Source organism: Hyla sarda, chromosome 5 (genome assembly GCF_029499605.1).
Source record: "Hyla sarda isolate aHylSar1 chromosome 5, aHylSar1.hap1, whole genome shotgun sequence".
NCBI classification, from domain to species: domain Eukaryota; kingdom Metazoa; phylum Chordata; class Amphibia; order Anura; family Hylidae; genus Hyla; species Hyla sarda.
This window is the reverse complement of record NC_079193.1, coordinates 168,837,860-168,853,195: the sequence shown is the minus strand read 5'-3', so window position 1 is coordinate 168,853,195 and position 15,336 is coordinate 168,837,860. Positions and strand designations below refer to the sequence as shown.

At 41.9% G+C, this 15,336-nt stretch overlaps 1 protein-coding gene across 1 annotated transcript in view; it reads left to right on the top strand.

Moving 5' to 3' along the window:
* Positions 1 to 7,570, top strand: part of SH3BP5 (SH3 domain binding protein 5) — a 92,169-nt gene extending 84,599 nt beyond the window's left edge. The window contains exons 7-9 of the mRNA XM_056520688.1: positions 690 to 906; positions 3,981 to 4,241; positions 6,430 to 7,570. Of these exons, the coding sequence (XP_056376663.1) occupies positions 690 to 906; positions 3,981 to 4,241; positions 6,430 to 6,635 (684 nt within the window). The 3' untranslated portion in view covers positions 6,636 to 7,570. The remainder of the gene's footprint in view (positions 1 to 689; positions 907 to 3,980; positions 4,242 to 6,429) is intronic.
* The last annotated feature ends 7,766 nt before the right edge of the window (positions 7,571 to 15,336 follow it).

Genomic DNA, 15,336 nt, shown 5'->3' with positions numbered 1-15,336 from the left:
CAGTACCAGGGTTACCTGCTCCTTTGGACACCAGGTGAGGGCGACTCCATTACATTTTTAGGACATTGTGTGTACTGTACATAACCCCGAAGAAGCTCCTGTCCTCTACATAGACCAGTGTTTCCCAAGCAGAGTGCCCCCAGCTGTTGCAAAACTACAACTCCCAGCATGCCCGGAAAGCCAAAGGCTGTCCGGGCATGCTGGGAGTTGTAGTTTTGCAACAGCTGGAGGCTCCCTACTTGGGAAACACTGACATAGACAGTGATTACAGCTCCCAGCATATCTTTCTTACTTTTATATGTAGGGACTTGCTTTATCTATATTAGTTATCTACTTATTTTTCTTTGATCCTCACTTTTTTCTATTTTTGGATGACATTTTGGTGCCTTTAGAACCAATTACCAGGTTTCCATAGAGTTATGGTCTCCACATACAATGGTTTCAACATACAATGGTCGTCCTGGAACCAATTAATATTGTAACTTGAGGGACCACTGTACACTTATGGCATTTTGTGGGGCAATCTCCTTGAGAACAGAATCTACCATGCACCTTAAAACTATAAAAAGGAGCCATAACACATTTTGGTTACTGCCAAGCAAATAGCATGGGTTAACGCTTATTTATGAATTATGTATTGTGGAATAAAAGGGGTATTGCTTTTTCTATAATGACTTTTCTATCTTCAGCAATTGAAGAAAACTGTAGATGACCTTCAAGCCAAGCTGTCTCTGGCAAAGGGTGAATACAAGACTGCCCTGAAGAATCTCGAGATGATCTCTGATGAGATACATGAACGGAGGCGATCTTCAGCTATGGGTCCCAGGGGTCGTGGGGTCGGCGCTGAGGGTAACAGTTCAGCAGAAGATCTCTCAGCGTGTAAACTGGAATCAGACACCATTTCTAGTAAGTTTATCTCAATATGCTTGAAAATGTTCTCCACTTTTCCTTTGTTACATATGTATATATAATCATCATATAATCATATATTCAGTATAGGGGAGGCCATTGATGGAGACAAAGACGATATTAAATGACCTCAGACAAGGATGTTTTACTTAATCTTAAAGGGGTACTACCTGTTGCAGAAGCGCTCATTTCACAACAGACCATCACACAATCAGTGAGGCTGCTGCACCTGCTATTTATTCCCTGTCTGCTCCTCTGCCTGTGGCACTGTTCAGCACAAGGCAGCATGCTGTAAATACATCTAATTCTCCATATATTTCCCTATACATGTAAACGACGGGAAGATGGTGATGTAGGCTGTAGAGACTGGTCGGAGGTGGTGACATCACTCAGGGGGCAGGGCTTGTGCTTAGAGACAGGATCTAGCCACACCTCCTGAGACAGCAGAGGATGAAGCATTATGTCCAGAGGGAGGAGCTGTAAGACAATACTACACTGAAAAAAGAACTAAACAACTTCCTGTTGAAAAAATCAAGCAAAAACATGCTAAAGCCAGTACAGTCTGTAATAGCACTATATTAGTAAGTTATATATCTTGTCTTATTTAAATACAATTTTCTGGAACTGTATTACCCCTTTTTAAAACACTTTATCCCATATCCTGAGGATAGGGTAAGTGTCAGATTGGGGGTCTGCTGGGACCCCCCCATGAGCTCAAGAACAGGGACAAAAATCAATCTTTAGAATTGTGTGTTGCCACTTCATTCATTGTCTATAGAGCTGCTAGAGATAGCAGAGGATAGCAGTTGGCTATCTTCAGCAGCTTCATAGACAATGAATGGAGAGGCAGCCTGCATGCACGATTCATAGGAAGTGTGAATCGACTTCCGAGATCGTGGGTTGTCCCAGCAGTCAGACTTAGGGTAGGTTCACACCACGTTTTTGCAATACAGGTTTTTTTTTATCAGGTTTTTGATTAAAAAAAACGAATTCCTCAAAACCTGACTAAACTGTATCAAAACGTGAGTACACAGCTGTATACGGTTTGATAAATGATGTCCGGTTGCATCCGTTTTTTAAGAAAAAAAAACGTACACGTTTTGAACTTTTCACTTCATTATGAATAAAGTTTCACTTGTTTGATTGAAATTCCAAGATAAAAAAACTGTGCAAAGTCAAAAACCGTATGGTGAAAACTGTATGGAACCGTACGCACATACAGGTCTGTACGGTTCCCATTGACTCCCATGTTTAAAAAAAAAAAAAAACCTATACAGGTCAATACGGTTTTTCACCTGGACCAAAAAGCGTGGTAGGCCACGGTTTTCTGTCCAGAAAAAAAAAGTTAAAAACCCGTGTGGTGTGAAAAACCGAGACAACCTTATACAATATGGTGCATACGGTTTTGAATGGAAAGTCTATGGCCACGGTTTCTGTACGGTTGCATACGGTTAAAAAATAAAAAAAACATATCCAAAAACTGTTCAGAAAATCGTGGTGTGAACCCACCCTAAGCCTCACTGGTAAAGGCTTTAGATCCATTGCTTCTCACACAATTTACAATTTAGGCAGCACAGTATTTTGAACATATTTAGATAAAAGGCACTGCGAAATGATGTTCAAGGATGTCACGATGTAGGTAAATAAAGATATATGCTGTAAGGTGAAGCCACCAGACTGCACTCTGTAAATAAACCAGGGTCTTATATCTGCAGTCAAAACATGACATCCTGTATTTACAGTTTAATGGGTCAAGTGATCTGTTTGTTCTGCCGCACAGGAAAGAGCCGGCCTTGTCGCCTGTGTGACTTTGCCTGTTTGTTTACTGAACTTGGATAAGGTTATACTTAAGAATGCGCTGCTCCTTCTATCTTATTGTTAGAACAGTTCCAGCTGCGGTTCCCTACTACTTTACTCTCGAAGCCTCCATTTTGTTTTCTCTGTGTGGCCATGTGGGCGTTCGTTGACTATACCCTCTTAGATGTGTATTTTAGAATATTTTAATAAAAGTTGTCCTACCTATACTGTATTCATGTCTACAAAGTTCAAACATCTGCTACATGTGTTTAAAACCCCCCATGCCGCGCCATCCTTTTTTACCATTTGGTCTCGGGCTGCTGGCTGTGTTATATTAAAGGGGTATTCCGGGCAAAAACATTTTTATCCCCTATCCAAAGGATAGGATAGGGGATAAGATGTCTGATCGTGTGGGTCCGCTGCTGAGACCCCCGCGATCTCCCCCCAGGGTTTCCGGGACTGGGGACGTGACGTCATGCCACGCCCCCTCCAATCATGTCTATGGGAGATGGCGTGACTTCCCCAGTCTCGGAAACCCGGAGGTTTCCGAAACTGGAGATTCAGCACCAGCATAGAATGCGGGTGCTGCAGGGAGATGGGGGGCGCAGGGGGCTTGGTCTCAGCAGTGGGCCCCCCGCGATTAGATATCTTATCCCCTATCCTAAGGGATAAAATGTTTTTTGCCCGGAATACCCCTTTAAGCCCAAATGAGAGGAATGGAATAGGAGGTTTTACTCACTTTGCTTGCGAGGAAGAGCAGATAGGGAACTTCCTGGTTGACTTGGTTGACTGTAAAAAAGCATCCCCCATGAGCACTAATGTGACTGTTCCAATGATTCTTCTTAGAAGCAAAAGACAGGAAACATTTAGGGCACAAACAGCTAAGTTTACAAGACGAGGGCTGGACCAGCTTTTATGGCACCCAAGGCATGGATTTCAGAAAGTGCCCCCTTCCTTTGATACCTTAAGTTCAACATAATGGCTGTTGGATGAACAGTCATTAATAACATTACTTCCTGATGCCCCTACACATGCACGTACAACCACACACTTCATGACCAAGCCCCCATTTTAGGCTGAAGGTTTAAAAAAAAAAAAAAAAAAAAAAAAAAAAAAAAGGCGTGAAACTAGTGAAACTACTAAGGTTTGTGTTCTTCTCCTCCCATATAGAATTTATCCATGTATAATAGATAAATTCCATATTGGGTAGCATTTTGTGTTATAGAATAGACTCCTTTTTGCATGTATGTACTCAGATTTGTTTCCTTCCGCAGTGACCTCTGAGGTGTTTGAAGATGACAATCTCAGCAGTTTGGTTTCAGAAGAAGACTCTGAGACTCAGTCTTTATCAAGCTTTAGCTCGGGCCCAACAAGTCCCTCAGAAGTTCTCAGTCCTTTCCCTCCTGCAAACCGACCTGGCAGCTTAGATTTGTCCAGCCCCATGTCCCTTTCTGAGTTTGGGCTGATATCTCCTGTCCTTGGTCCTCGAAGTGAATGCAGTGGGGCATCTTCACCGGAGTGTGATGTGGAAAGGGGTAAGTCTAATAATACAAAAGGGTTGTGTATAAATGAAATCATCTTTTAGGGCTTATGGGGGGTATTTATCAAAACCTGGCTAGGGGAAAAGTTGCTGAGTTGCCCATAGCAACCAATCAGATTGCTGCTTTCATTTTTCACAGGTCTTTTCAAAAGTGAAAGAAGCGATCTGATTGGTTGCTATGGGCAACTCAGCAACTTTCCTCTGGACAGGTTTTGATAAATCTCCCCCTATGTGTTACAATAAAACAAACAAAGAGTAACCTGGATTAATGTTTTTCACTGCTCAGTAATCCAATCGTTGCCTTTCTGTTTCCACCTAGGACGTGTTCACACTATGGAAGTCAGTAAAAAATTAATTTCTTGCTGAATTCCTCTTCTGGTAAATGGAACAGAAATGATGTAAAATCAGTGCTTATTTACTGCAAATTTCCCCCAGAAATAAGAAATTTACTTCTAGGCTTTTACTTCTGGATTCCATCAAAAGATTGAACCTGTTGAATCTTCCGCCGGATTTCAAATCCTTGACGGAAGTTTTGTTGCAGAAATTCCGCTGTGTGAAAACGGTAGAGGAAAACCCATTGCAGCCAAGGGTGTGAAGCAAGAAGGAATCTGCATGGACATTTCTTGTGGCTTCTGCCTTGCGATTCCGTAGTGTAAATGAGCCCATAGATAGCAGCGACAATCAAACTGCTCATCTACTGTTAGGACGGGTTCACACTACGGAATCCGCATCTGGAAAACGGAGATTGAGTGCGGCCGCTGTCGACGCTAGGACTGCAGACATTGCCGTCCTGATAGAGGACAATGTCTGAAACACCTATTCTGTCAGAACTTTGAGCATGTTCAATGTTCTGGCGGTTTTAAATTCCACCCAGAAAATTCCGCAGTGTAAATGGGTTAACAGAAAACCCGTATTCACCTGCATTTTACCTTCAGGCAGCAGAATTTCTGACCGAAATTCAGAACAGTTCTGATTGGGAATTTGGTAGTGTGAACCTGGCCTAATAGCCCTTCCATGCTTAGGAAAGAGGAGTTGTGCGTTCGATCATGTAGTTGGATCACCAGCATTATATTCAGCTGAGGTCTTCTTGTCTGTGCTGGGCCGGTTTATCAGAACGATTCCGGATATTCTTCTTAGATCCTTCTTGTTGACACATTATTTACATCAGTGGTCTTCACACTGTGGCCCTCCAGATGTTGCAAAACTACACTTCCCAGCATGCCCGGACAGCCGTTGGCTGTCCGGGCATGCTGGGAGTTGTAGTTTTGCAACATCTGGAGGGCCACAGTTAAAAGACCGCTGATTTACATCCACAGGATCCACATTCACTGGATGTTTTTTCTTATTAATTATATAATTCTCTCTTGTCCAAGAAAACCCCACAAGGTTGACAGTCTAGCACCAATGTTTATGACAGTGTATCCCAACCAGTGTGTCTCCAGCTGTTGCAAAACTACACTTCCCAGCATGCATGGATAGCCTTTGGCCATTCAGGCATACTGGGAGTTGTAGTTTCACAACAGCAGGAGGCACACTGGTTGGGAAACACTGGTTCATGCCTTTCTTTGAGTTGCTGAGATCACTTGATTTTTCTCATTCAAATGTAGAGTTACACAGAAACCATGCTCCTAATGTTTCTCTGCTATATTATTATTATAGTATATTTTAATACTGTTAAAGGAGTACTCCAACTGAAATCTTTTATCCCCCGCTGTGCCTGGGCTGTAAAACTAAACATAATAAACTTTCACTTACCTGCCTACGATCCCCGTTGTTCCGATATCGCTTCTCGTGCTCCGGTCCCTGTCTGCTTCCTCTTCCTGCGGGTCGGTGACTTCACTCTGCGCTCAGCCTATCAGCGGCCGCGACGGGACATTGCTGCGGACGCTGATAGGCTGAGCGCAGAGTGAATTCACCGACCCGCAGGAGGTGGAAGAGACCGGGACCGGAGAACAGGACGGCGATATCGGAACAACGGGGGATCGTAGGCAGGTAAGTGAAAGTTTATTATGTATAGTTTTACAGCCCGGGAACAGCGGGAGTTAAAAGTTTTTTAGCTTAGAGAACTCCTTTAAGTGAAAGGACATTTACCTTAAATATAATTTTTATTGTATCTGTACAAGAGTGCAATGTGACTTGGTCTTGTTTCTGGATAACACGTATGTTCTATCCTTTCTGTACAGGCAGTCGGGCAGAAGGCTCAGAAAACAAAGCTCAGGACAGAATAAATAACAACAGCAGTAACATTATCAAATCCCGAGCTTTACCTGTGCTGGACAACAAGATGAAGCGACTGTCTTTGGAGCGTACGGACATTGAAAACAGTCCAGACATAAAGTGTACGCGCTCGCAGTCCCTCGCTTCCTCAGTGCTGGTCAATGCAGTGTGAACAATGTGACATACGGATTACAGAGCAGACTGTCTGTGCCAACAACCTCCTCTCAGCACATGCTGTGCCTACTGCTGGGACCTAACCCGGTTTGAAGGATGGATGCGTGGCATGAGCTGGTGTGACGAAGCAAGTACAGATGGCTTTGCCAGCAGGCGACTACTATACTGTTTTCTGCCCTAGTTCAACATACTGTATATCCTGAAACTAGGGATGAAGAGCAAGATCTCTAGAATTCGAGCAATAATTGAAGCAATGCATCTGAGAGTCTTTGCCAAATGGGAGAATTCCCAAAATGAGTGTTTGTAACAAGTTTTTCTGTTACTCGAGTCTTTGCAATGTATTACTGTATTTTAGAGTGGTGACGGAGAGATTCTGCAGTCCAGTGTATAATATGCACCTATGTCACCGTCATGTTACACTCCAATGTCAACTAGAACCTTATTAGCTGCATTATATACACAGTTTTCTTGAAATTGTCCTTTTATACATAGATGCAATTATCACCTGCCATTGGTCCTCCAAAAAGCCTAGCCATAACCATCCCTGTAGCTATTCCATCTTATTTATACCCACTAGTTTAGGAAATGAAACCTGGTGGTTGTATATAACTCAATAGTCCTCTTTAGTCGGCATCCACGAGTTACTCCAAAACTGTCCAAGCTAGTTTTTCTATCCGTTATATATCCACTTATATGTGCTGCATCAGCATTTTCACATATGGTCACCTGACCATATTATTGACATACCTTGTTGAAGCACATACATCCATTTAAGAAAAAAATCCTATTCCGAAAATTGCACTTTGTTATATATAATTAAATGAATTATCTGTTGCCTGCCATATTAAGTGATGACCGTGTATTCACCACTATGTTTAAATGACTTGAACCATGTGCCAACTTCCCATCCATGATAGCTATGTTTTTGTTTTTTTTAAACAAAAAAACAAAACAAACAAACAAACCACAATGGTCTCCTTCATGGAAAGTCAGCTGGTTTTCATAAACATCACTGTTATTTATTCTAGTTTGTCTCTATTATCCATTGTAAATATTGGGTGAGCAATATGTGAGGATCGATCAAAGATCCAGGAAGTCGTCTTAGTTCATGCGTTATCTTGGCCTCAATATATAAGACAAGCAAATGACACTTGGCCACCATGTATGGTGAAGCATGGTCTGATGTGGAAGGAAGAGGTGATGATGATTCTGCTCTCTCCGCATAGTGGAGTCCATGATCGTGGGTAGTAGTAGATACATAAGCTAGCCTGTTTTCTATGTTATCAAACTGTTCACTTTGTATCATTTCCCTTCTAGTATTACTCCTGCCGTCTGTTTTGTGTTACAACTTGTATGTAAGTTAAGTGTATTAAAAGGTGTTTCATGCAATTAAAACTTGTACATTTCCTGTTACTTTTCCAAACATGTAGGCTGAAAGGTCACATTCTTTAGAAACTGTTGGTTGTCTTAGGCTGCTTTCACACTATAAAATTCATCCGTTTATAAACGTCCATTATATTAACGGACGTTATTTTGTGACGGAAGATAGTAACGGGAGAAATAGTTCATTCTCCCTTCACAAAATAACGTCCGTTATTACTAACGAGCTATAACGGGTTAAAACGTATAATGTAAAAATCTCAGCCTATAATGGGATTTTCTAACAGCCGTATGGGCTTTTGTAACGGCCGTTTAACAGCTGATTTTCAGTGTTTTTATAACGGACATTTATAAACGGATGAATTTCATAGTGTGAAAGCAGCCTTAATACATTAACACTGCACATCAGATACATTGTAACCAATATAACATGTTACATTGTTCTGAGACATCTTTAGACAAAGAATGCACTGTAGGTTTAACTAGAAGTACTTAAAGGGGTATTCCAGGATTTTTTATTTGACTATGCTACAGGGGTTGTAAAGTTAGTGTAGCTCATAATATTAGTGTCTGTACCTGTGTTTCATCGTGGTCTCTTAATTCTTCTGTGATTTTTACCAGCATACAAAATGACTGTTGTCTCAGGTTTCCCTAAGTTGCAGTGCGGCCCGAGACATTACATCACTAGTCAGGTGTTCAGAGGCAGCCTGTCTTTGCTTCAATGGGTGGAGCAACCGCTGGGTGGGTGGGGGGGAGATCATTCTGCAGTGAATTGTAGTTTTGCAACAGCTGGAAGCACCCTGGTCAGAAAACATTGGTCTATTGCATGGAAGGGATCACAGGTATGTTTCAATGGGTGGGGTGGCTGATGTGTGGGAGGGAGAAAAGTGACCTCACACTTACAAACAAGCAATCATGAAACTTGGAGTTTGTTCCCTTAAACTACAACAGGAAATAGCCAGTTCACAAAAAGATAGCCTCAGCATTATGGTAATTTCACAACATAGCCATTTAACCCAAAAACAAGCACATATCCTTCCTAAGCGTGTCCATTACAGTCTGCCAGAGACATACTAAAATCACCTTTATAGTGGATAACCCTTTGTCTTTCTAAGGAGCTATTTTGGGGCCACACCTTATAGGTATATGCCAGCAACTTGTCAAAAAGGTTTGCTGAAGTGTTTAATGGTCTTAAAGCAGACCCGTCAGTAGCATTAAGTGCCTAAGTGGTGTACCACAGCAAGGCAAGAGCCTACCCTTCATGGCCAATAAGAAGAAATGGGCTGACTTACCCAAGGCTCATGCTATAGGGAATGCCCCTGTTGGCACTTTAGCCTAATTTACAAATTGAAATTGCACATCCAAAGTTTCTGGCCTGTGATCTTCAGCTCCTGTGTGCAGAGACTCAAGGGGAGATTTATTAAAACCTGTCCAGAGGAAAACTTGCTGAGTTACCCATAGCAACCAGATTGCTTCTTACATCTTACAGAGGCCTTTTAAAAAAATTAAAGAAGCAATCTGATTGGTTGCTAAGTGCAACTCAGCAACTTCTCTTCTGGACAGGTTTTCATTAAAGGACAACTGTAGTGCAAGACTTTTATATATTGCTGTGCCCGGGCTGCAAAAATAAACAAAAACTTTAGCATACTTTCCTACGTGCCCCCGGGGGTCCGATACTGGCCTCACGGTCCAGCGGTGCAAACCTCATTCAACTTCCTGGGGACGAAGACATCATAGAGCCGTCGGCGTATCACTGGCCGCAGCGATGTCCCGCCCCGGCTGGTGATAGACTGAGCGCACTGTCATGTAAGAAGCCGGCCAGAGCTCCTTACATGACAGTGTGCTCAGCCTATCACCGGCCGGGGCAGGACATCGCTGCGGCCGGTAATACGCCGACGGCTCTATGATGTCTCCGTCCCCAGGAAGTTGAATGAGGTTTGCACCGCTGGACCGTGAGGCCAGTATTGGACCGACGGGGGCTCGTAGGAAGGTATGTTAGTTTATTTTGTTTATTGTTGCAGCCCTGGCACAGCAATATATAAAAGTCTTGCACTACAGTTGTCCTTTAATCTCCCCCTCAGTCCCTGCTTGGCTGTACAGTTGCCAAGGTAACTGTAAGATGCTCAGCAAGTTCTGTGCTTTAGATCTGTTATAATTAAGAGGATTCATACACAGAACTCCTACACTGGAGCTGAAGATCGGTTGGGACAGAGACCTTGGAGAGGTAAACTCTAAGACTATGTTCACATGACAAAAATGTGCAGAATGTCCGCCTGAAAAATATGGGCGGACATTCTGCACATTTGCATGTTCTGTCGGAGCTAGGACCTTTCAAAATTGTGCTGTGTTTATAGATTGCAATGCATTTCTGAGCGGATTTGCAGAAGCATAACAGGTTCATTGCTTCTGGGGGGTGCCAAAATTGTGACTTCTGCAACAAACCTCTGCCGTGGAAATTCTGTTGTGTGCATGGAGCAGCAGAATCCAATCACCATCAATAGGACTCAATGCTGAAGTGGAATTTCTGAGCAGAATATTTCTGCAAAATTCTGCTGTGTGAACATGGCCCAGCAGGCTGCTGACAGGTCCCCTTCAAAAATAGTCTATTAGTGATACTGTGCTTAATCAATTTTCTGAATCTATTCTTTGTCTGTTTGGGACTTAATTGTAGTAGACCATACTTGAGTCCTGCACAGACAAAGTATATATTGGGGAAATTGACCAAATGTAGTCATTAGACTATGCTTGAGCCATTAAAGTCACTTTGTCACATATCCCTGTTTATTTCCAAATATGTTTTTTGGCAGATTGTGGCCATAACATGGTGTGACTTACCCCTTTTACTTAACAATGTTAATTTAGATCTATGCATCTCCATATTACCACAGTGAAACACTGTGTAGTCTGATCCTGTAGGCATACATCCTTTCATCTGACCCCAATTGACTGCTAAAATATAACCTAATACCTCCTGTTTCGCATAGCTACCTTAGGTTTTTTAGGATGCATCCTGCCTTGTAATGCTGGCTGAGCCAAAGGTGTCAGCACTCTGATGCACACAGTGTGTGCTGGGCAGCCCATAGAACCCAGTAGTATGGATGTAATTAACAGGCTGTAAGCCAGTATGGTGCACTACACGTTATTGTGCAGCTGACATCGTGTGGGCTTGGTTTGTGTGCAGCTATAATACTAAGCTACTTCCCTCTGAATAGTAGGTGTGTGAGTAGCTGTTCATCAGTATATTGCACCTATGCAACCTCCCCTTATATAGCATTGTGGCTGGTCTGCTTCATAATGAATCTGGGTATGGCCTCTTTTCAGTGAAGCTGTGCTGGGAGTTGGACTCATACTGATCATATATTGTACTTACTACAGTGAGGATCAAAAGTTTGGGTACCCCAGGTAAAAATTTGTGCATAAAGAAGCCAAGGAAAGATGGAAAAATCTCAAAGGCATCAAATTACAGATTAGACATTCTTATAATATGTCAACAAAAGTTAGATTTTATTTCCATAATTTACACTTTCAAAAAAATGGCATCTGCAAAAGTTTGGGCATCCTGCAGAATTTATAGCATGCAAAGCTGAGACCTGCCAGTGTCATGGATTGTTCTCAATCATCATCTGGGAAGACCAGGTGATGTCAATCTCAAAGGTTTTAAATGCCCAGACTCATCTGACCTTGCCCCAACAATCAGCACCATGGGTTCTTCTAAGCAGTTTTCTAGAAATCTGAAACTGAAAATAGTTGACTCTCACAAAGCTGGAGAAGGCTATAAGAAGATAGCAAAACATTTTCAGATGTCAATATCCTCTGGAATGTAATTAAGAAATGGCAGTCATCAGGAACAGTGGAAGTTAAAGCAAGATCTGGAAGACCAAGAAAAATATCAGACAGAACAGCTCGCAGGATTGTGAGAAAAACAATTCAAAACCCACGTTGACTGCACAATCCCTCCAGAAAGATCTGGCAGACACTGGAGTTGTGGTACACTATTCAACTATAAAGAGATACTTGTACAAATATGGTCTTCATGGAAAAGTCATCAGAAGAAAACCTCTTCTACATCCTCACCACAAAAATCAGCGTTTGAACTTTGCAAATGAACATATAGACAAGCCTGATGCAGTTTGGAAACAAGTTCTGTGGACGGATGAGGTTAAAATTTAACTTTTTGGCCGGAATGAGCAAAGGTACGTTTGGAGAAGAGGGGGAACAGAATTTAATGGAAAGAACCTCTGTTCAAATTTTGGATGCTAACTTGATGCCATCTGTGAAAAAGCTGAAGTTAAAGAAAGAATGGCTTCTACAAATGGATAATGATCCTAAACACACCTCTGAATCCACGGGGGATTACATCAGGAGGAGTAAACTGAAGGTTTTGCCATGGCCTTCACAATCTCCTTACCTCAACATAATTGAAAATCTATGGATGGATACCTCAAACAAGAATTGAAAGACTCTTGGCTGGCTACAAAAAGTGTTTACCAGCGGTGATACTTGCCAAAGGAGGCAGTACAAGATATTAACTCTGCAGGGTGCCCAAACTTTTGCAGACACCATTTTTTTAGTTTTCTGTTATTTTGAAAGTATAAAATGATGGAAATAAAATCTAACTTTTGTTGACATATTATAAGAATGTCTAATCTGTAATTTGATGCCTTTTGGAGATTTTTCCATCTTTCCTTTGCTTCTTTATGCACATTAATACACATTTTTACCTGGGGTGCCCAAACTTTTGATCCCCACTGTATATTACTTACTGTAAAGATAGGTCATCAATATTACAGCCTTGAAAACCAGTCTACCTCACAGGGCCACTCTAGACCTTCAGGAAGGTTATAAATCCTGATCGGTACTAATGGGTTTTATATGAACTCCCTGCCCTAGACTAAGGCTAGAATTCCACTGAGGATTTTTAAGTAGAAACGCTGTAAAAAAACGCCAATTTTCCCGCTAAAAAAAACGCAGCGTCCAGATGTTAGCTGCAAGTCAATAGTAAACTGCAAAATGCCAGACCCACTTGGTGTTTTTCAGTTTGGCGTTTAAATCCTTTTTGGCGTTTTTCAGCAATTTTGGGTTCAGAAGCTGGTTTTTCAAGACACCCAACAAAACCTAGTTATGTGTTTTTTGCACAGAAATCGTGGCGTTTTTCCCCGATGGCGTTTATGCTCGCCCATAGACTTCTAAGAAAAACGCCATGTTGGTTTTAACTTTGGCGTTTTTTCCGGCGTTTTTTATTCTCTTTTGGACTTTAGCGATCCAAAAAAGTGATTGAGATACCTTTTTTTTATTAAAATTTCATATGGTACCATTAAAAAATAAAGATACAGTAATGATGGAAAAAATTGTATCTAACGAAATGTAGCGGACAATAATAAAAATGTAGTGTGTTTCACTTTTTCTTTTACATTTTTTTTAGGTAGTACTACTCCCAGCATGGAACACACTGTTCCATGATGGGAGTAGTAGTACCTGTACTAATTGAATGATCCTCCTGTATAATTTATAGATGCGGCCGGCCACTCTTCTATGGTCCCCTGCACTGCCGTGTATATATATATATATATATATATATATATATATATATATATATATACACACACACCTATTCATATTTCCCGCAGAGAGCTGTGATTGGCCAGATGGTTCCAGCCAATCACAACTCTGTGGAAAACATGAACAGGTGTATATATACGTCAGTGCAGGGGACCATAGAAGAGCGGCCGGCCGCATCTATACATTATACAGGGCGATCACAGCGTGTGTCAGGAGTGACACTCGCTGCGATCTGTCTATTAATGCAGGTACTACAGCTCCCAGCATGGAGCAGAGTGTGCTCCATGTTGGGAGCAGTAGTACCTGCAGTTAAGGACAGATCACAGTGGGTATTACTGCTGACACCCGCTCTGATCATCCTATCTATTGCAGAGATGAGCGGCTTTCTCCTGCACTCCGCATCTCTGCACTATACTCCGGCCAGTGTGAGATGGAAATTTGCGCCCGTGCAGACTTGCCTCCGCTCCTCCCCTCAGCTCTCCGAAGATTTCCGAAGCTAGAGCTGGGGGGAGCGAAGGCACAGCAGGAGGAGAGAGAAGGTACATGCCCCCCCTCATCTCCCCTCTCCCTGCTCTGCCTTCGGAGGACACAGGTCTGCATGGGAGAAAACACAGAGCAGGGGAGAGAGGATGTCCACAGCTCCTCATCTCCCCTTCCCCTGCTCTGCCTGTGTTCAAAGAACGGGAGGATGACAAAGTGCACGGGCTGGCGAATAAATCTCGGACTGGGGATGATTTCTATGTGTGAAGGGAGGGGGGACTCCTGAATGACACATGCTGGGAGTTGTCGTCCCTTGAGTTATATTAGTGTGTATAACGCAGGTTTCTACCTCACACCGGCCAGTGATGTGAATAGAACATAACTCATTCATATTTCCCTCTGAGAGCTGTGATTGGCTGCAATCATCCGGCCAATCCCGACTCTGGGCGGAAAATATGAATGAGTGATGTTCTATTCACATCACTGGCCGGAGTATAGTACAGAGATGTGAGCACTGTATAGAGCCGCTACGCATCTCTGCTATATTATGGACCCGGGGCGATATGTCTATTAGTACAGGAACTACTACTCCCATCATGGACCAGTCTGATCCATGCTGGGAGTAGTAGTACTACCTAAACAATTTAAAAAAGAGAGAAAAAAAGTGACACACGTTATTAAAAATTAATATTTTGTTATAAAAAATAAAAATGTAGTCATACATTTTTTTTCCATCCCTACTCCATCCTTATTTTTTTTTATTTTTTTTGGTACCCAACAAATTTGGCAAAAGAACGCCAAAGGGGCGAAAAAATGCAAATTCCACACAAAGGTATAAACGCAAGAAAAAAACGCCAAAACGCAGGGAATAACAATGGCAGTTTTCCTGGCATTTTTAAGCCTAAAAAAATGCAGTGCAAAAACCTAAAAGTAGACATCATTAACTCATTCACCACACTAGACATCTACAGATAAACCCTTTTTAACCATTTTACTATCCTAGTCCACCAACCCTGAATTAAAAATAAACCCTAAAGCCACCCGGTGTTATTTAGAGATGTATTATGTAGGAACTGTAGTACTATGGCTTGAATGTTTTATATGCTTTGGTTTACTAGGTCTGAAATCTCCAAAATGATTTCAATTTATATATTATAATAGAATATTACAGTTATTTTGCAACACCATGTTACATACTGGGTATTAAGCAAATTGTCCAGTTATAAACAGGCCAAAATCACGTTACTGAACATTCTTCGACATTACAGTCAATACATTAT